The 14,503-nt window shown below is 48.2% G+C and overlaps 1 protein-coding gene across 1 annotated transcript in view; it reads right to left on the reverse strand.

The window, feature by feature from the left end:
- COG2 (component of oligomeric golgi complex 2) overlaps positions 1-14,503 on the reverse strand; it is a 338,118-nt gene that overhangs the window by 103,741 nt on the left and 219,874 nt on the right. Inside the window, exon 13 of the mRNA XM_086927350.1 lies at positions 13,600-13,803. Within this exon, the coding sequence (XP_086783476.1) occupies positions 13,600-13,803 (204 nt within the window). The remainder of the gene's footprint in view (positions 1-13,599; positions 13,804-14,503) is intronic.

A 14,503-nucleotide genomic window follows, 5' to 3' on the forward strand; every position in this document is an offset into this window, starting at 1 on the left:
TACATTAATCAGGAGTTCATGATGTATGGGGATAGATGCACGGGGAAGCAGATAAAACACAACTTAACCCCGGCATCAAAGCGCTTCGCATTCCACGCAATGATATAGTATCACACAAAAGGCAGTTTTTAAAGGGGATTCCTGCAGCATGCACACAGGTCATCTTCATTTTCATTTAAACAGATACAAGAAAAAGTAAACTTCCATGTATGGAACAACTGTGAATGGTGCATAGTTTCATAAAAGCCAGTGGATTTTGATTTCTGGCAGTCGTGAAAATGAAATGCTGTAATGGGTAGGGAAATTATACCATGCATCAACTAGGTAATGGGTGTAGTGTCACCAACCATAAATGGTGCATCTTCCATCTGATCTATACTCATAGTGTGTATGTGGATTCTTTCATGACATGGGTTCCTGAGTAAGTGGCAAATTATACAGTTCAAATATGGCTGTTTCACTGTGAAGTTGCCAGGGCACAATACAGGATCCGAGTGTTTGTAATGCCCAAATTAATTGTATAATTGCTCTTAATTGAGCTTGGCCAAGTTGCAGCAAACCCACGTCTCCTATTATGAGGTCTAGAGCCAAAGACAGTGTAGTAAGGTACCTCCTGACTATGGTTGCCCCCAACTTTTTGCCCTGTGTTTTAGCTGGTTTTTGACATAGTCGACCTGGGACCCTGCCAATCAGGACCCCAGGCCTACTGCTCTCTCTGTAAAATGGATTCCATGTACCCTAGGTACATTTCCAATTGGGACTGGGCCACCTTATCAGACCCTGTAACTCAGGGCATAGGTGTACCCAGGGCCTACCAGGGGCTGAAGCATGTATTATGCCACCCCTGGCTGGCCTCCTAAATTTGACACAACTGGCTGCATGACAGCTGGGGCAAATTCGTGTATTCACCCTTTGCTATAGATATAGTATACCTATATCTAACCCTAAAATGGACACACAGATTCCTATCAGTCACTCCTATGGCAGGCCTTAACAATCCTGAAGGCAGAGTGCTTGGAATCGTGTGAGATGGTGCTCTGGCATGAGCTGAGCCTGTCTGCAGCTTGCGGAACCAAGTCCTAATAGCTGTTCCATGATATCGCATACCATATACTCTTAAGTGCATTATAATCCTCGCGGTTAAATGCTATCTTTGGTATTGCTTTATCAAAACATGTCGAGTAAGGTGTCATACGAATTGGAATACTAACCCCTCGCCAATTCTGGCGACGGGGTTAGCATTCCACCCTTCTAGAGGGGCACGACATGTATGTAACTGTGAACCCCGGTTAAAGTTAACTGAAGCCTCAGCTCCACAAAATGGATGCTGCCACCACAGACACAAGTCTGACCTCCTGCTGCTGGGAGTCCTTCCAGCGAGGGAGGCTTGGACAAAGGGTTTCCTGTCCGGGGCGGTGCTAGCACCGTCCCAGACATGGTTTTGTGTATCCTGGGTAGGCAGGGCTTTACAGGAAGGTGACTGCTGAGTGGCACCCCGGTGCTCACTACGCATAGGCCAGTCTGAACCAGTTCCAGGGGCACACCAGCCCCTGGCCTGGGGAAGTCCGGCATGGGAGAGGGGTGTAACCACCCCCCTCCTAGTCCCACCCATAGGCAGGACCTAGTCACCGGGTCAGCCCCTTTTGTTAGTATAAAGATAGGAGCGGGCCCCCTGTTAGAATTAGATCATCTTTGGAATCAAGACACGACTTTCTGCGAAAGACATCAAGATTTCCTTCTTCCAAGATTCTCCCTTGTGGCTAAGGAGTAGTCACCCTGCATCAAGCGGGCACCATCCTAAGAACACTGCGGTCTGCTGCAAGTCCTTCTTCACGAATCCAACGACCCAGCTCGACGAGACCCGGCTTCCCTGGCACCTCTGACCTCTACTCACCTCTACAGCAAAGCTGAGAACTGTGAGTGCGACGAGACCTCGAGGGACCGACGATCGCCAAGACTGCACGACTTCTTTGCAACAAGCCCACCGTGTGCTCCACTGGTGAGTGCTTTGGGGTCCGAGAAGCCCCAACCCTGAGCAGCTCCAGCACCGAAGATCAGCCCTCCAGCATCTCCACGATCTGCGTGGGGCCCTTCTGCTTTTGTGTGCTCACCGCGCTGTGTGGCTACTAGCCGGCTGGCTTGTGGCCTTCTACACAACGCCCGACGACATCACTGCTGCTGGTCTGGTTGCTCCAGACTGGCCCTTGCTTCCTTCTTCAAGAGAGGCACCCCGGACCCTCCTGGTCCACTCCAGACGCCATTTTGAGTCCACCGCGTGGGCTTGAATTTGCCAAGGCTTTGTTGCCCAATCCTGGGTCCAGCGACGCCGACAGCTTCAATCTTCGTGGGACAGCTCGCTCCTCCATCCTGGTCGCCGACAACGCCTCCTGGTCCGTGAGATCTGCGAGCACAGCGTCACCCACTCACCTAGTCGAGGTGACTACCATCCGGTGCCCTCCTGGTGCCACCTGACTACTGGCTAGTAGTCTCGAACTTGGTCCCCTCTGCTTTCAGGTGTCATCTTCCTTCGATCCAGGCTTGGATCCATCGAACTTTCTTCACTGGTCGCCTGCCAGCAACTTCTTTCTTCCAGGCTCCTGGTCCGGCTACGAGGATTCCCGACGTCTTTTGAGACCTATGCAGCTGCAGCCCCTGGGCTAGGTAACTTCGGCATTTCGGTGCCCCAGCATAGCCTCACTATCCAAGGGTCAGAATCCACTTTCGTTTTCCTCCTACCAGGTCGGGTTTGCCCGAGAACACTAACTTTGTCATTACTAGCTACCATAGACTTTGTCCCGCATCACGCGTGAGAGTGCACACTCTGCACCCGAGTCCCCTGGGTCTCCTAGAAGTAATCTGAAGATTCTATAGTCAAGATCTAGCGATTCCAAAGCCTATTAGTACTGTACTTACCTGCTAGTAATTTCGCATTCCACTTTCAGAGTATATGGTTTTCCGTGCCCCTCGGGCATTTGTATATACTGTGCTAACTTAAGTATTTTCGTAAGAGTTTTGTTTTGTGCTTAGTACCCTGTCCTCATAAAGAGTACAGGGCTGTTGTGAATCTTAATAAATAACTTGTTTATTTTCATAACACTTGTGTGGTGTCCTTTCACTTGGTGTTCAAGGGGTATATGTGTGGTAAACAGCTGGCTTAACACGCCCTCTCGAGTCTTTAGCCTTAGACTGCTCGTATCCACGCTACTAGGATAGCTGGTCTATAAGGTTGACTTACAACCAATCATCAATAAGGGTTGCTGGACTGATACATAGTGTTCACTAGAATAGTGAGCACTGCATATCAGGCCACCTTCTCACAGACAGAATGAGGCTAAATGAGTACATTCTTTTAGAAAGCATGTGTATTCCATTCTCAATAACATTAAAAACTACTAGCAGTTTTTTTTGATCTGTTTGTTTAATTATTTCGGAAGCTTCTCTCTGAATATTTGTTCAATTCCTTATAAACTGAATATATAGGAGCGTGTCCATGATGGCGCCTGAGCAGAGGCGCTCTCACAGAGCTCTGTCATCAGCCCTCACAAAGTGGCGGGTTCGGCATGTTCCCGGGACATAGAAACAGCTCCAGGCAGTGGGGGAAGCCATCCGATTACTTTGGTTGGCGGCAGTGAACATGGGTGACTGCATCAGCGATTGTCATCGAGACTCCTGGCCTAAGTAGTGAAGGTGCTGGGATGCGCAAAATGGAGGCTGTTGTAAGGTCCTGGCTCTAACGGCTTCGCAATGTACAGTGGCGGCGCTCCTGCTTGACAAAACTGAGATCCCAATCAGCGAAAAATTAGATACGTGGTAAGGCGTCGGCTGTATCTCAACCGCAGAGACCAAACAGCACGCCATGCGAAGGGAGAGAGTGCTGCTCATTACGGAGCTGGCCCCTAGTGGTAGCGGAAGCAGGCTGGAAGAGCCTGTTGAACTCGGCGTTTTACCCCACAAACAGTAGATCGACTGGTAGCAGCAGTGGAGTATCTGCATTAAGGCCCATTGAGCAAGCAACAGTGGCGACACACCAGCACATACAAAATGGCGATCAACACAAAGTGCTGCTCCTAATGGCATAGGGGGACGAAATATGGAGTGCTAGGACACCAGGCCTATTATGCAGCACAGTGGCGAGTGAGCAGTGGGGCTCATGGCTAATCCCCCGCTGCAGAAACCAGGCAGCGTGCATAGCATAGGCGCTACAGGGAGAGACTCCGGTGGTGTGTAGATGCCACACAGTGTAGATGGTGTGACCCCGGCGCCCCGATCTTAGGATCCTTGGGGCAAGTGGCCCCTTTGCGGCGCTGTCTTTCCATTCCCGCCACGAGGGTACTCATCACATCAGCAGCCCTTGCGGGCCCAGGTCCTCCTGAGACAGACAGCTGTGGTCATGGTGAATGTTGGACTCAGGGTTGCTAACCCACCTAGGGTAGCCTGGCCTAGGGTAAGACCGTCAACTATTAGAGGCACATGTGTAAAGGTTGCACACCGCCCAGCAGTAACTCAATGCAAACACACTCAAAAATGACACTACACAGGTAATTATGGAAAAATAGGGTTTGTTTTATAAAAATAGATTTGTTTCACTATATTTCTTTTACATCAGCATCTCTACTTTTACTCCTTTTCACTTCGAGTATTAAATAACACTTTACAATTCCATATTACTCTTGTTTTGTCAGTTTCTTCAAATTCCACACTCCTTCACCCACCAATTCACCAACAATGCTACACAGTCAATGGAGAAGACAAGTGATTTAACAAAATTAATATACTCAGCTCCCACAGTAAAGCATTGGCATTTACAGGTAATTTCAGGAACTTCCACGGTTGATTCCTTTTAATTTTAGCTCTCACCCCCACTAAATGCTAACTGGCAACAGACAAGCCAGATCTACCCTCTACCACATGCTAGCTCATGTTATGTCTGCCTCAGTTTCCAAAATCGCAGGAATTCTCCCACAGGGAATTGACACAGCTCAGATAGGCAGTTTAAGGATCATGTCTTATTTGAACTTTTGTGCAGGATAGTGTTCACTCTGCCCTCCGGAAGGAACTGTTCTCTTCTAATGACTCCTAGAAGGCCTGTTCTGAAGATGAATATTTCCCGGTCTGTGTTTCTTGAAGCTTTATGCTTTGGTCTGGTGATCCCCTTTGTCTAGACGCCCACAGGGAACTCCACCGATATCCCCTTGGTAACAACACCGCTTCCGCAGTGGAAGCCCACCAGTCTGACTCAGCTGGGGCGATTCAGTTTACTTGGCCACAGACAGCTGGCCAGGCTAACAGGGAGCGCAACCCCCTCGTACTCCCTTCCGCTGATCCTGGCCTCAGATCTCAACTGGTAGGACTATGGAGGCCTCTGGAGACAGGGGCCCGCTTCCCCAGTCACTCGTCAAAATTTCCCCCTCCTTCCACCTTACTTGAAGCTACTTGTCGTAGAGCGAGGCACAGTCCTTCCGCTCTCGTTCTTCAATCGCTCTTCGTCCCGATGACGGGACCAGCGCCCTCACGCCAGTCGCGAGGGAAGCCCAGACTGCTGCTGCCGGGGAACCAGTCTCCTACGCTGCTCACACCAATCCTTAGTCGTTGGTGCCTCCGCCCATGCGCGGAAGAGTAGGGTCTCCAGACGGCGCCGCCTCAGCCGCACAGGTACCGGCTTCACTCTCGAGTCTGCGCAGCGCCCAGCACTATTCCGACCCCACACAGAGGGTAACGCCACAGAGTCTGCGCGAGGCCAGTGCTCCCTTGCCCAGGCGCCAAACTCGGCAGGCCTCAGAAGGCACACCTCCACTTCGGTGGTTTCCCGGGCAGCGTAGGGAGCCTCGATTCCTTCCGGTCTTCCGTTGGCTATCTGGTGAGGTGATCTGGCAAAGGGGTGGGGGGGGGGGGGTGTGTTTCCTTCACGGTCAGTGACTTAATCACAAGAGTTGAAGGGTGGAAAGGGCCAGTCGGTTCCCAACCGATTCCTCCAGTCAGCGACTCCAATAAGAGGATTTGGTCAGGGGCGAGTGGGGGAACGTCTCCACGAAGAGGCTGCCTATCCCACTGACAAGCTAACTACTTCTTGTTCGTCCACCTCCCCACACCACTGCCTCTCTCCTCAAGCTAAATGAACTGCACACAATGGCTTCCTGACCTCTGCCCTTATATAGCCTGTCCACCCAGGGTCCAGTAGGGTCCAGAAGGTTCTGGAAGGCTCTATGTTATCCTATGTGGCTTCCTCAGAAGTTGGCAGTTATGGCAGTTAGTAGCCACCATTTTGTTGAACTGGGTGAATTCCAGTCAGAAAAGGCACCTAGGCCTGAGGTAAAAAATTATGAGGGGAAAAGAGCATCTATCCCCCAGGCCTGCACCATAAAAATCTAGTGGACACAAAAAGATAAGGGAATGAGGGGCAAAAAGGGGACAAAATAAATAATAAATTGGAGGGACTACCCAAAAGCAGACAGGTCTAACAGCGAACGTGTCGGATCTGCTGCCAACCGGCATCCCTAGGTTAGCGGCTGGAACATCTGTGGAAGAAACGACAGGCAAGGGCTCCCAGAGGAACTGAATAAAGAGACACTTCAAATTGCCTCCAGCGATGCAGGTGGGAGCTGCAGCATGTGGTCCAGACATGCCGACCCGCGGGTTCCACTGTAAGGGAGGCATCTAGAGGGAACCTTTTGCTTTGGGGTATGGGGGTGGCTCTCCTCCCCCTTCACCCTGCTCCCCAGGTGGCCTACGTGGGAGCATCCACCATAGATGGGGTCCTCCGGTGGTGGAGTGCTGTAGACACTGCTTCTCTGCTGACAATCACCCCGTGTGGTGCTGACCTGGTGTCAACATGAACACTCACCAGTCCAAAAAGGCCAATCCGTTGAAGGAACGGCTCAACAGGCCCCCCCAACACTTCTCCCGCCTTGAACACTCACACTGCTACGACGCTCCGTAGGAAGAAGCCTTTGTCACCGCGCATTCTTAGAGACCGTCTTAAGTACCCTGAGAGGTAATATAGCAGCCATTAAGAAAGAAATGGCAATGGAAATCAGGGACATTAAGAAAGACACAGGATATCTGGGTCAAAGGGTGACCATCCTGGAACAAACCAGCGAAACAAGAGAGGAGGAACTTGACAACCACAGACGCAAACTACTGGAACTGCGCAACAAGAATGATGAGCTGCATTATCACGTGGAAGATTTTGAAAGCAGATTGCCCGAGTCAACATTAGAATGTAAGGGGTTCCTCTTCAGGCGGACTCCGGGAAACTGGAGGACTATGTCACTCGTCTGTTCCAACAAGTCTCGTCAGAACTTGAGGACAAGGACATCGTTCTAGATCGCACCCAAAGGGTGGGTCACCCAGCCAAATGCCCTGGCATGCCTCAGGATATCCTGACCTGTGAGCATCAATGCTGCCGAAAGGAAGCCATCATGTCAGCGATGTGCAATCGGAATGCAATCAAATTTAAAGGAGTGAAAGTGCAGTTTTTCCAAGACTTGTCCCCATCACACTAGAGCATCGCAGGGCGCTCCGACCAGCCACTACATTTCGGCAGATGGGAATCCAGTATAAGTGGAGCTATCCCTTCGGGCTCATCTTCAAAGCAAGCGCCTGAGACCTAACAGCGATTTGTGCGCTATATTAGATTCTTTGACTTAGACTTCAATTGGAACAATGAGACACATGTGATCCACACCATGGAGGAGGCCTGATCGGTGCTGGGCATGGAGGCCTCACAAGAGGAAGAGACCAGACACTCGACTTCGCAGAGCTATCCAGCATGTAGAGGCGTACCTCCCGGGTGATAAACGGACAACCTGGCAAGCCCACTCAATGAGGAACAAAGCGAGGAGAGAACAGCCTTAATACACTAACTACAAAGGCAGGGCACTGCGTTGAACCATGAAAGAAATTAGCAAAGAGATGGTTCACATTTACTTTCCCTACCAGATGCCTAGTTGAACTGCTGAAGCTTCCAAGGTCTCCCCTTGTTCATGTTTGAGGGAGCTGCCTTACCCACTTTTCACAAAAACATCCTCAACAAATACGGCAGAGCTCCAATTCCATCAGACCTTTAGCACAGAGATACTCACTTGCTGACGACATGTTGCCCTTTAACTTCTTTCATTGTGCTCCAAGACGGGAGTGCCTGAGTTGTACTGTTATGTTGTACCTCCTCCCACCTATTGCTTGATGACTCACCCATTGGAGTCCTCATTCCATGCTATGACGACTGGGCTGGCCCGACTGGGTAGATGAAAGATCCCTGACCCTTGTTCGCATCTTTGGCCCCCACTACATATCATAGTAAATGGTTAGACTACTCAACTCGAACGACTGAGGCCTTAATGCTCCAGTAAAGCGCGTGGCGCTTTTTTCCATGCTCAGAGACTCCAACTGCGACATCTGCCTCATACAAGAAACTCACCTCCTTAAGATTGACTTGAAATGCAAGCGGTCCTGCTGGTTTGATCACCAATACTTTTCTGCAGGTCTGGGGAAGTGGGTGGGATTGGCAGTTCTCTTGGCCACGCAATTCTAAGGCCAGGTTAACCAGACACAAGCGGATCTACCAGGAAGACTCCTTTCACTGCGTATTATGGTGAATACTCACACATTTACTTTCGCTAACATTTATAGTCCGAATAAACATCAGGAGGTTTTGCTCCTGGATGCTGGCTGTGGGTTGGGTGATGGCTAGCCCTGACGCAGACACTCTTATTGGGGGTTAATCCTTAAGTAAACTTAAGGACGGCATTAGCACTTTCCTCAGTGCCAATGACACGACAGACACCCCCCGTTGCCCTTCTCTGGGATACCCTGAAGGCTGTGCTAAGAGGCAGTTTCATAGCTGTCCCGGCCCGACTTGACAGAGATAGAAAGGACAAACGACTCCAGTTTCCACAAAGTACAGAAGTGGAGAAGTGTGGCTCAATGGTTAGAGCGGCAGACCCTGATGCAGAGGTCTGGCCCGGACCAGGGTTCAATTCCCGCCTCAGGCGAGTCTTGGCCAAAATTTCCCCGGACCTGACAATCCTCACCTCGGTGCCTATTCTAATCATGGGTCCCAAGCTGCAACTCTGGGCAATAGCTTGCTTCATCTCCACAACGGCCCCAACAGCGCCAGGATGCCTGGCCTCACCTTGGGGGGCCCAGGAGTGGGCACTTCACATGGAAAGGCCAGGAGGGGTTCCAGAGCGGTATGTGTACAGCGCCGTGATACCCCTTGGGGTGATTGTGCGCTATATAAGCACTACAACATTTACATTTACATTGCCAGCGTACAATAGCCTGAAAGCAACTTAAGGCGGCATTAGACATGGACAAGGCAGAATATGCACTTCTTTTCACTAAACAAAAATAATACATGGGGGACAACAAAGCAGGGTGTCTCCTGGCACATATTTTGCATGCACAGGTGCCCTAACAGAGAAAAACTGAAATTGAAGCCACAGGCTGTAGCAGGATACGCAAACAGCTCAAGAATTTGAACACTTTTACTCTACCCTGTATTCGGCGTATGCACTTAGTCAGGGAGATGATGAGGCTTATCTAACCCACGTGCCTATGGACTGCATGCCAGTAGATGACACTGCGCAGCTGGAAAGTGACATCCGTCCAAATGAGGTGTTCGCAGTCATAGCTCGACTGCAGCCGGGCAAAAAACCTGGCCAGGACAGCTACATTTCCGATTTCTGATTTCTACAAAACATTTATTGTGCACTTAGACCCATCCTTGCCCGCCACTACAACTCGATAGCATGCACACACACGGACACCATGAGAGAAGCCACAATCACAGTGCATTCTAAGCCTGGTAAGGAACCTACATTGCTCTTCACATTGTTAAATGTCGATGCTAAGATATTCACTAATATGCTGGCAGTCCGCCTGGCTCCTTACATGCAAGGTCTGGTATATCCCGACCAAGCTGAGTTCATCCCTGAGAGAGGCTGCAGCAATTACACTAAACGTCTTCTACATCTTACAGACAAAATCACCTCTCACACATATCTGCGCTCTTACTCTCAGTCGACACCGGAAAGGCATTTGACAGCATGCACTGGTAGGATCTCCAACGAGTGCTGGTAAAAGCAGGCCTTGGAGCTAGGTTCCAGCGCAATATGGTGCAGTTATACCGATCCCACAGCAAGAGTTAATGGGCTGACGTCGCGATCCTTCAATATAGCATGAGGAACAAGGAAGGGATGTCCCTTATCCCCACTCCTTTTTGCCCTCTATATGGAGCCGTTCACAGAGCGGATTTGAAGAAATACCCCACATGGCGGGCATCATTATGGGGCACCAGGAACAAAAACTCACTCTCTATGCTGATGATGTCATGATAGCAATTACACAACCCTTCACCTCTCTGCCCCCACTCATGCAGGAAATAGAGGCCTTTGTGAGGGCTTCTGGGTTTAAAGCCAACCTTCGAAAATCACAAGCTCTTAACCTCACCATTCCACAATGTGATCAGCTCCAACTAGAGCACGTCTTTTCCTTTCCATGGGCAACCCAAGGGATCACCTACTTGGCCTGCAAATAAACTCCATGCTAGCGCGGACTTTGAAGCGTAACGAATAGTTTCTTACCTGTCTGTGTAGTTTTGCAGCTTGAAGATCTTTCTGGATTCACTATGCTGTGCATTATTCCGCGGTCTTGTGGTTGGGTCCGGAATCGTAGTCTTTTTTTTTTTCGTAGCCCAGGTGGTCGTCGACGTCCCACCTTTTGGTGTCCGTCCTGTGACGTCGGCGTACTTTGCACTGGAGGGGAGGCCCCATTTCCTAGCTGGGTAGAATGGTGGCAGTCAAAATGACCTCCCTTACCAAAAGTGGTGCATCCGCAGAACCAGAGTGGGCGGAAGAGCCTTCTCCTACTTCGTAGAAAAGACCTGGAACAAGCTCCCAGTCAACATCAGATGTTCCTTCACTTTGCACACCTTCAAGAAATGCCTCAAGACCTGCCTCTTCGACTGATCCAGAGCTGCAGCCCCCTCATGGGTGAGTAGCGCGCTTTAGAAACCCCCGATTGATCAATTGATTGATGCAGGCCCAACCCCTCCATGTCATTGGTGAGAGCAACATCTAATTGAGGACTACATATGGGATAGTAAAAAGGCCAGTGTGGCAAAGAAAAAAGTATACCTGGCTGTGGTGGAACGTGGTCTGGGCATTCCCCATTTGCTGTGGTATTACCAGGCAGCACAGCTTAGACACATGGTAGAATGGAATAGGATTCACACTGAGAAGCACTGGTGCCTCATAGACCAAGCAGTAGCAGTGATTCACATTTGGAAAATCCCATTAGCTCGAGAAGCCACACCGGCCATCAGGGGTTTATATCTTGCAGTGGTTAAGGTGACCGTAGGAACCTGGGATTGGGTGCAGTGGACACAGAAGCAATCCACTTGAGTATGAACACAGAACCTTATCTTAAGAAATTCTGACTTTCCACCGGCTCTACAAGGGGCCCGCATTCCTGCCATGGCAAGAGGCCAATAGAAAAAGGGTGGGGGACCTGTTGGACCATAATGGCCTTTTCACCTGTCGAATCCAACAATGGCATTTGCTTAAGTGAGCATTGGCAATATGTCTCAATTCAGCATTGGGTTACCTAACCACATATGCATCCACATGCCAGCCAGACCCCTACGCTCTATGAGGTATGGCTCCTCATCCGACATACAAAGATCTGCTATCTGATATTTATACCTTCCTAAAAGTCGTAAAGGCCAGCATTAAATCCCTAGCACAACAGCGGTGGGAACTGGAGCAGGAACGCCCCTTTATTCCTAGGGAGTGGTCCAACACTGTGCACAGCACACGCACGTCAGCCTATAGCTCCTCTAGAAAGGAGACCTTCCTGAAAATTATGCAATATTGGTATTACACCCCAACCAAGACAGCTAAATGGAAGCAATGCAGGAATGATGGATGATGGATGATGGAGGCAGTGCGAACACCCAAGTACTCTGACACACATTCTCTGGCATTGATCTAAATTACAAAAATACTGGACAAAGATCCTGGCAGACATTAATGAGATGTATGAAACAGATCTGCCTTGATTCCAGAGTTACATTCTGTTAGGCTTTCCCAATGCCCTGACGTATCCTCTGCGCTCAGCAAGGGGTAGAGGTACTACTCTTACCCTTTGTGCAGCCAAGCAAGTCATTCTGTCCAAATGGAGCACGGATAAGACACCAACGCGGCTGAATTGGTGGCATAAGCTCTGGGAACTCCTAGGGAATGGAGCAACTGACATTGATAGTTGACCAGAAGCAGCCACAATTAAAATAACTTGAGGGCCCTGTACTTTCCCTCACACAAACTGAACATGATGTGGAATGAGGTGTAGCTAGGTCTGTTGGTCATTGTTATGCACAAACTATTTGGCTCTCAAAGTATCTCACTCCACACATACAGTATTTGTGCCATCCCCAACTTGTACATGCAACACTGCCAATAGCTCCAGTTTCTGCCTCTACCCCTCCCCTGCTTCAAAGAGAACTGTCTGTCCAACCCTCAACCTCACAGTACCTGGCATTCCTTATCTACATTCCTGATTCTTTCCTCTTAACATGCAAAGACACACAGACACACACACACTTTCCAGTTGCCTGTTCCCTCATAAACAAACACGAACATGCTTTCATGTACATGAGCATATACACAAATACATGCACACAAACATTGTTGTACAGCTTTATTCCTCCGCTCACAAACAGAGAAACACAGCCATCTAGCCATAATAACCAGATAAAGAGCAAATTGTGCATCTTGCTTCAGAAAATGCAGCCCTTTTGAAATCTTCAATACACAAGTAATATGTGGCTATATTTAGCCTTGAAATACAAAATATGGCTCCTCTGCATCTCTCCAAAAAACACTGGCCTCTTCTGCATTCCTTTCCCCCAAAATAGCAATTGGCTGTAAATCATCAGAAGAACACACACACAGTTTGTCTCCCCAATGGAAACATATTGACATTAGCTTTCACACTCTCTCTCCTCCTACACACATTTTTGTTTCACCAGTCCTCAAACTCCAGCAGTTGTTGTACCTGATCTATATAATTCTTTGCCTTCCTGAAGTGAGCACAAGAATGAGTCTAGTTCAATATATTCAACTCTGTATCAAGGAATTATGCATTAAGTGGCTCTCTGCCCCCTGCCCATCAAATAATTTAATGGGAGCACAAGCCTCCCAACCTCTCACATTTAAGTTAATTACAGATAGCTCTGCATGCAATTCCCCTTGTGCTGGCAGGAAAGAAGCACAGGAGCGAGAGAGAAGTAGATAGTCTTCAGCAAGTGTTGCCCCTCTTGGATGTAATAGGCACACTGACGTGCCACTAGACCTGGTGCCATTAGTTTCACCTATGCTTGAGCTTTGGTTCGGCTTTAAAGACCGAAGTAAAATCTTTACTTTAAATAAGCTTCTTTGACACCTATATTTTCACCAGATTAGCCACAATTTTCTGCCTGGGTTCATCGAGATGCTTCATGGGTTTTTTGATTTGTGAACTCTAGTAACAAGAAAGTTAATAGTAGAATGTTATGGCCTTGACCATAACACTTTATGAATCACATTCACGTATCAAACTGACCTGATCCCGAAGTTTGTCAACATCTGCAACAATGAGCACCAGCTGTCGAGTTGAAATGAAGGTTGAAGCCTGCATTTCAGTAGAAGATCCACTGCCCTGGTCTTCACCAGTATACTGGTTTAATGAGGCGGAAGAATCTCTGCTACTGAGTGACAAAGGCTTTTTTTCTTTAGTGACATCAGTTGACGTTGCCTTTAGTGAAAGCTGAAAGATAAAAATTTGTTTGGAATCAATTATCAGGTGAAAATCCCTTTCAACAAAGTATTGGAAAATGATGATACTAGAGACCCAACTGTGTTAGACAGATGAGCTTAATCTAAATGTTTATTGTGTTGCAGTTAATAAGAGTGTTATTTGTAATTTGTAATTTAAAAAATGTATTGTTTATTTCCATTTTGAAATACATATTGGAATCCCCTTTCCTCAATTGAAAATGCTCATGTGACATTCCTTCTCCACTACAACTGTGTAAATTGACTTGAAATGGCAAACTAATAATGCTTACATTCTAAGGTGAAATTAAATAAACACCAAATTTAACAGCAACCATCCCATACATAATCTGCTGCAACTTCTGATGAATTACAGCACTTTCTCACTGGCTGCTGCAATTGTATTTCTATTGCATGCACTGAACGTTTTGTGTCTCGATTCGTGTTCGGTAACATTAAACACAGATTGAGCAATTTTAACATTATCAGTTATGTACTTTTTCCACATCCAATCCAAGGTCACATGCTAATATAAAGTCTGTTCGGATAAATTCAGAAAGTCTTATATTACATTCAATGTGACCCTGCCACAAGGTAGTAAAGGAGCGGGTACATTTACAGCTAGTTTCTTAAATCTCTATAGGTGCTCCTTAGAGATGGTGGTTTATTTTAATTTAACAGCAGAAATGCTG

This window comes from Lissotriton vulgaris, chromosome 6 (genome assembly GCF_964263255.1).
Source record: "Lissotriton vulgaris chromosome 6, aLisVul1.2, whole genome shotgun sequence".
Taxonomy (NCBI): Eukaryota; Metazoa; Chordata; class Amphibia; order Caudata; family Salamandridae; genus Lissotriton; species Lissotriton vulgaris.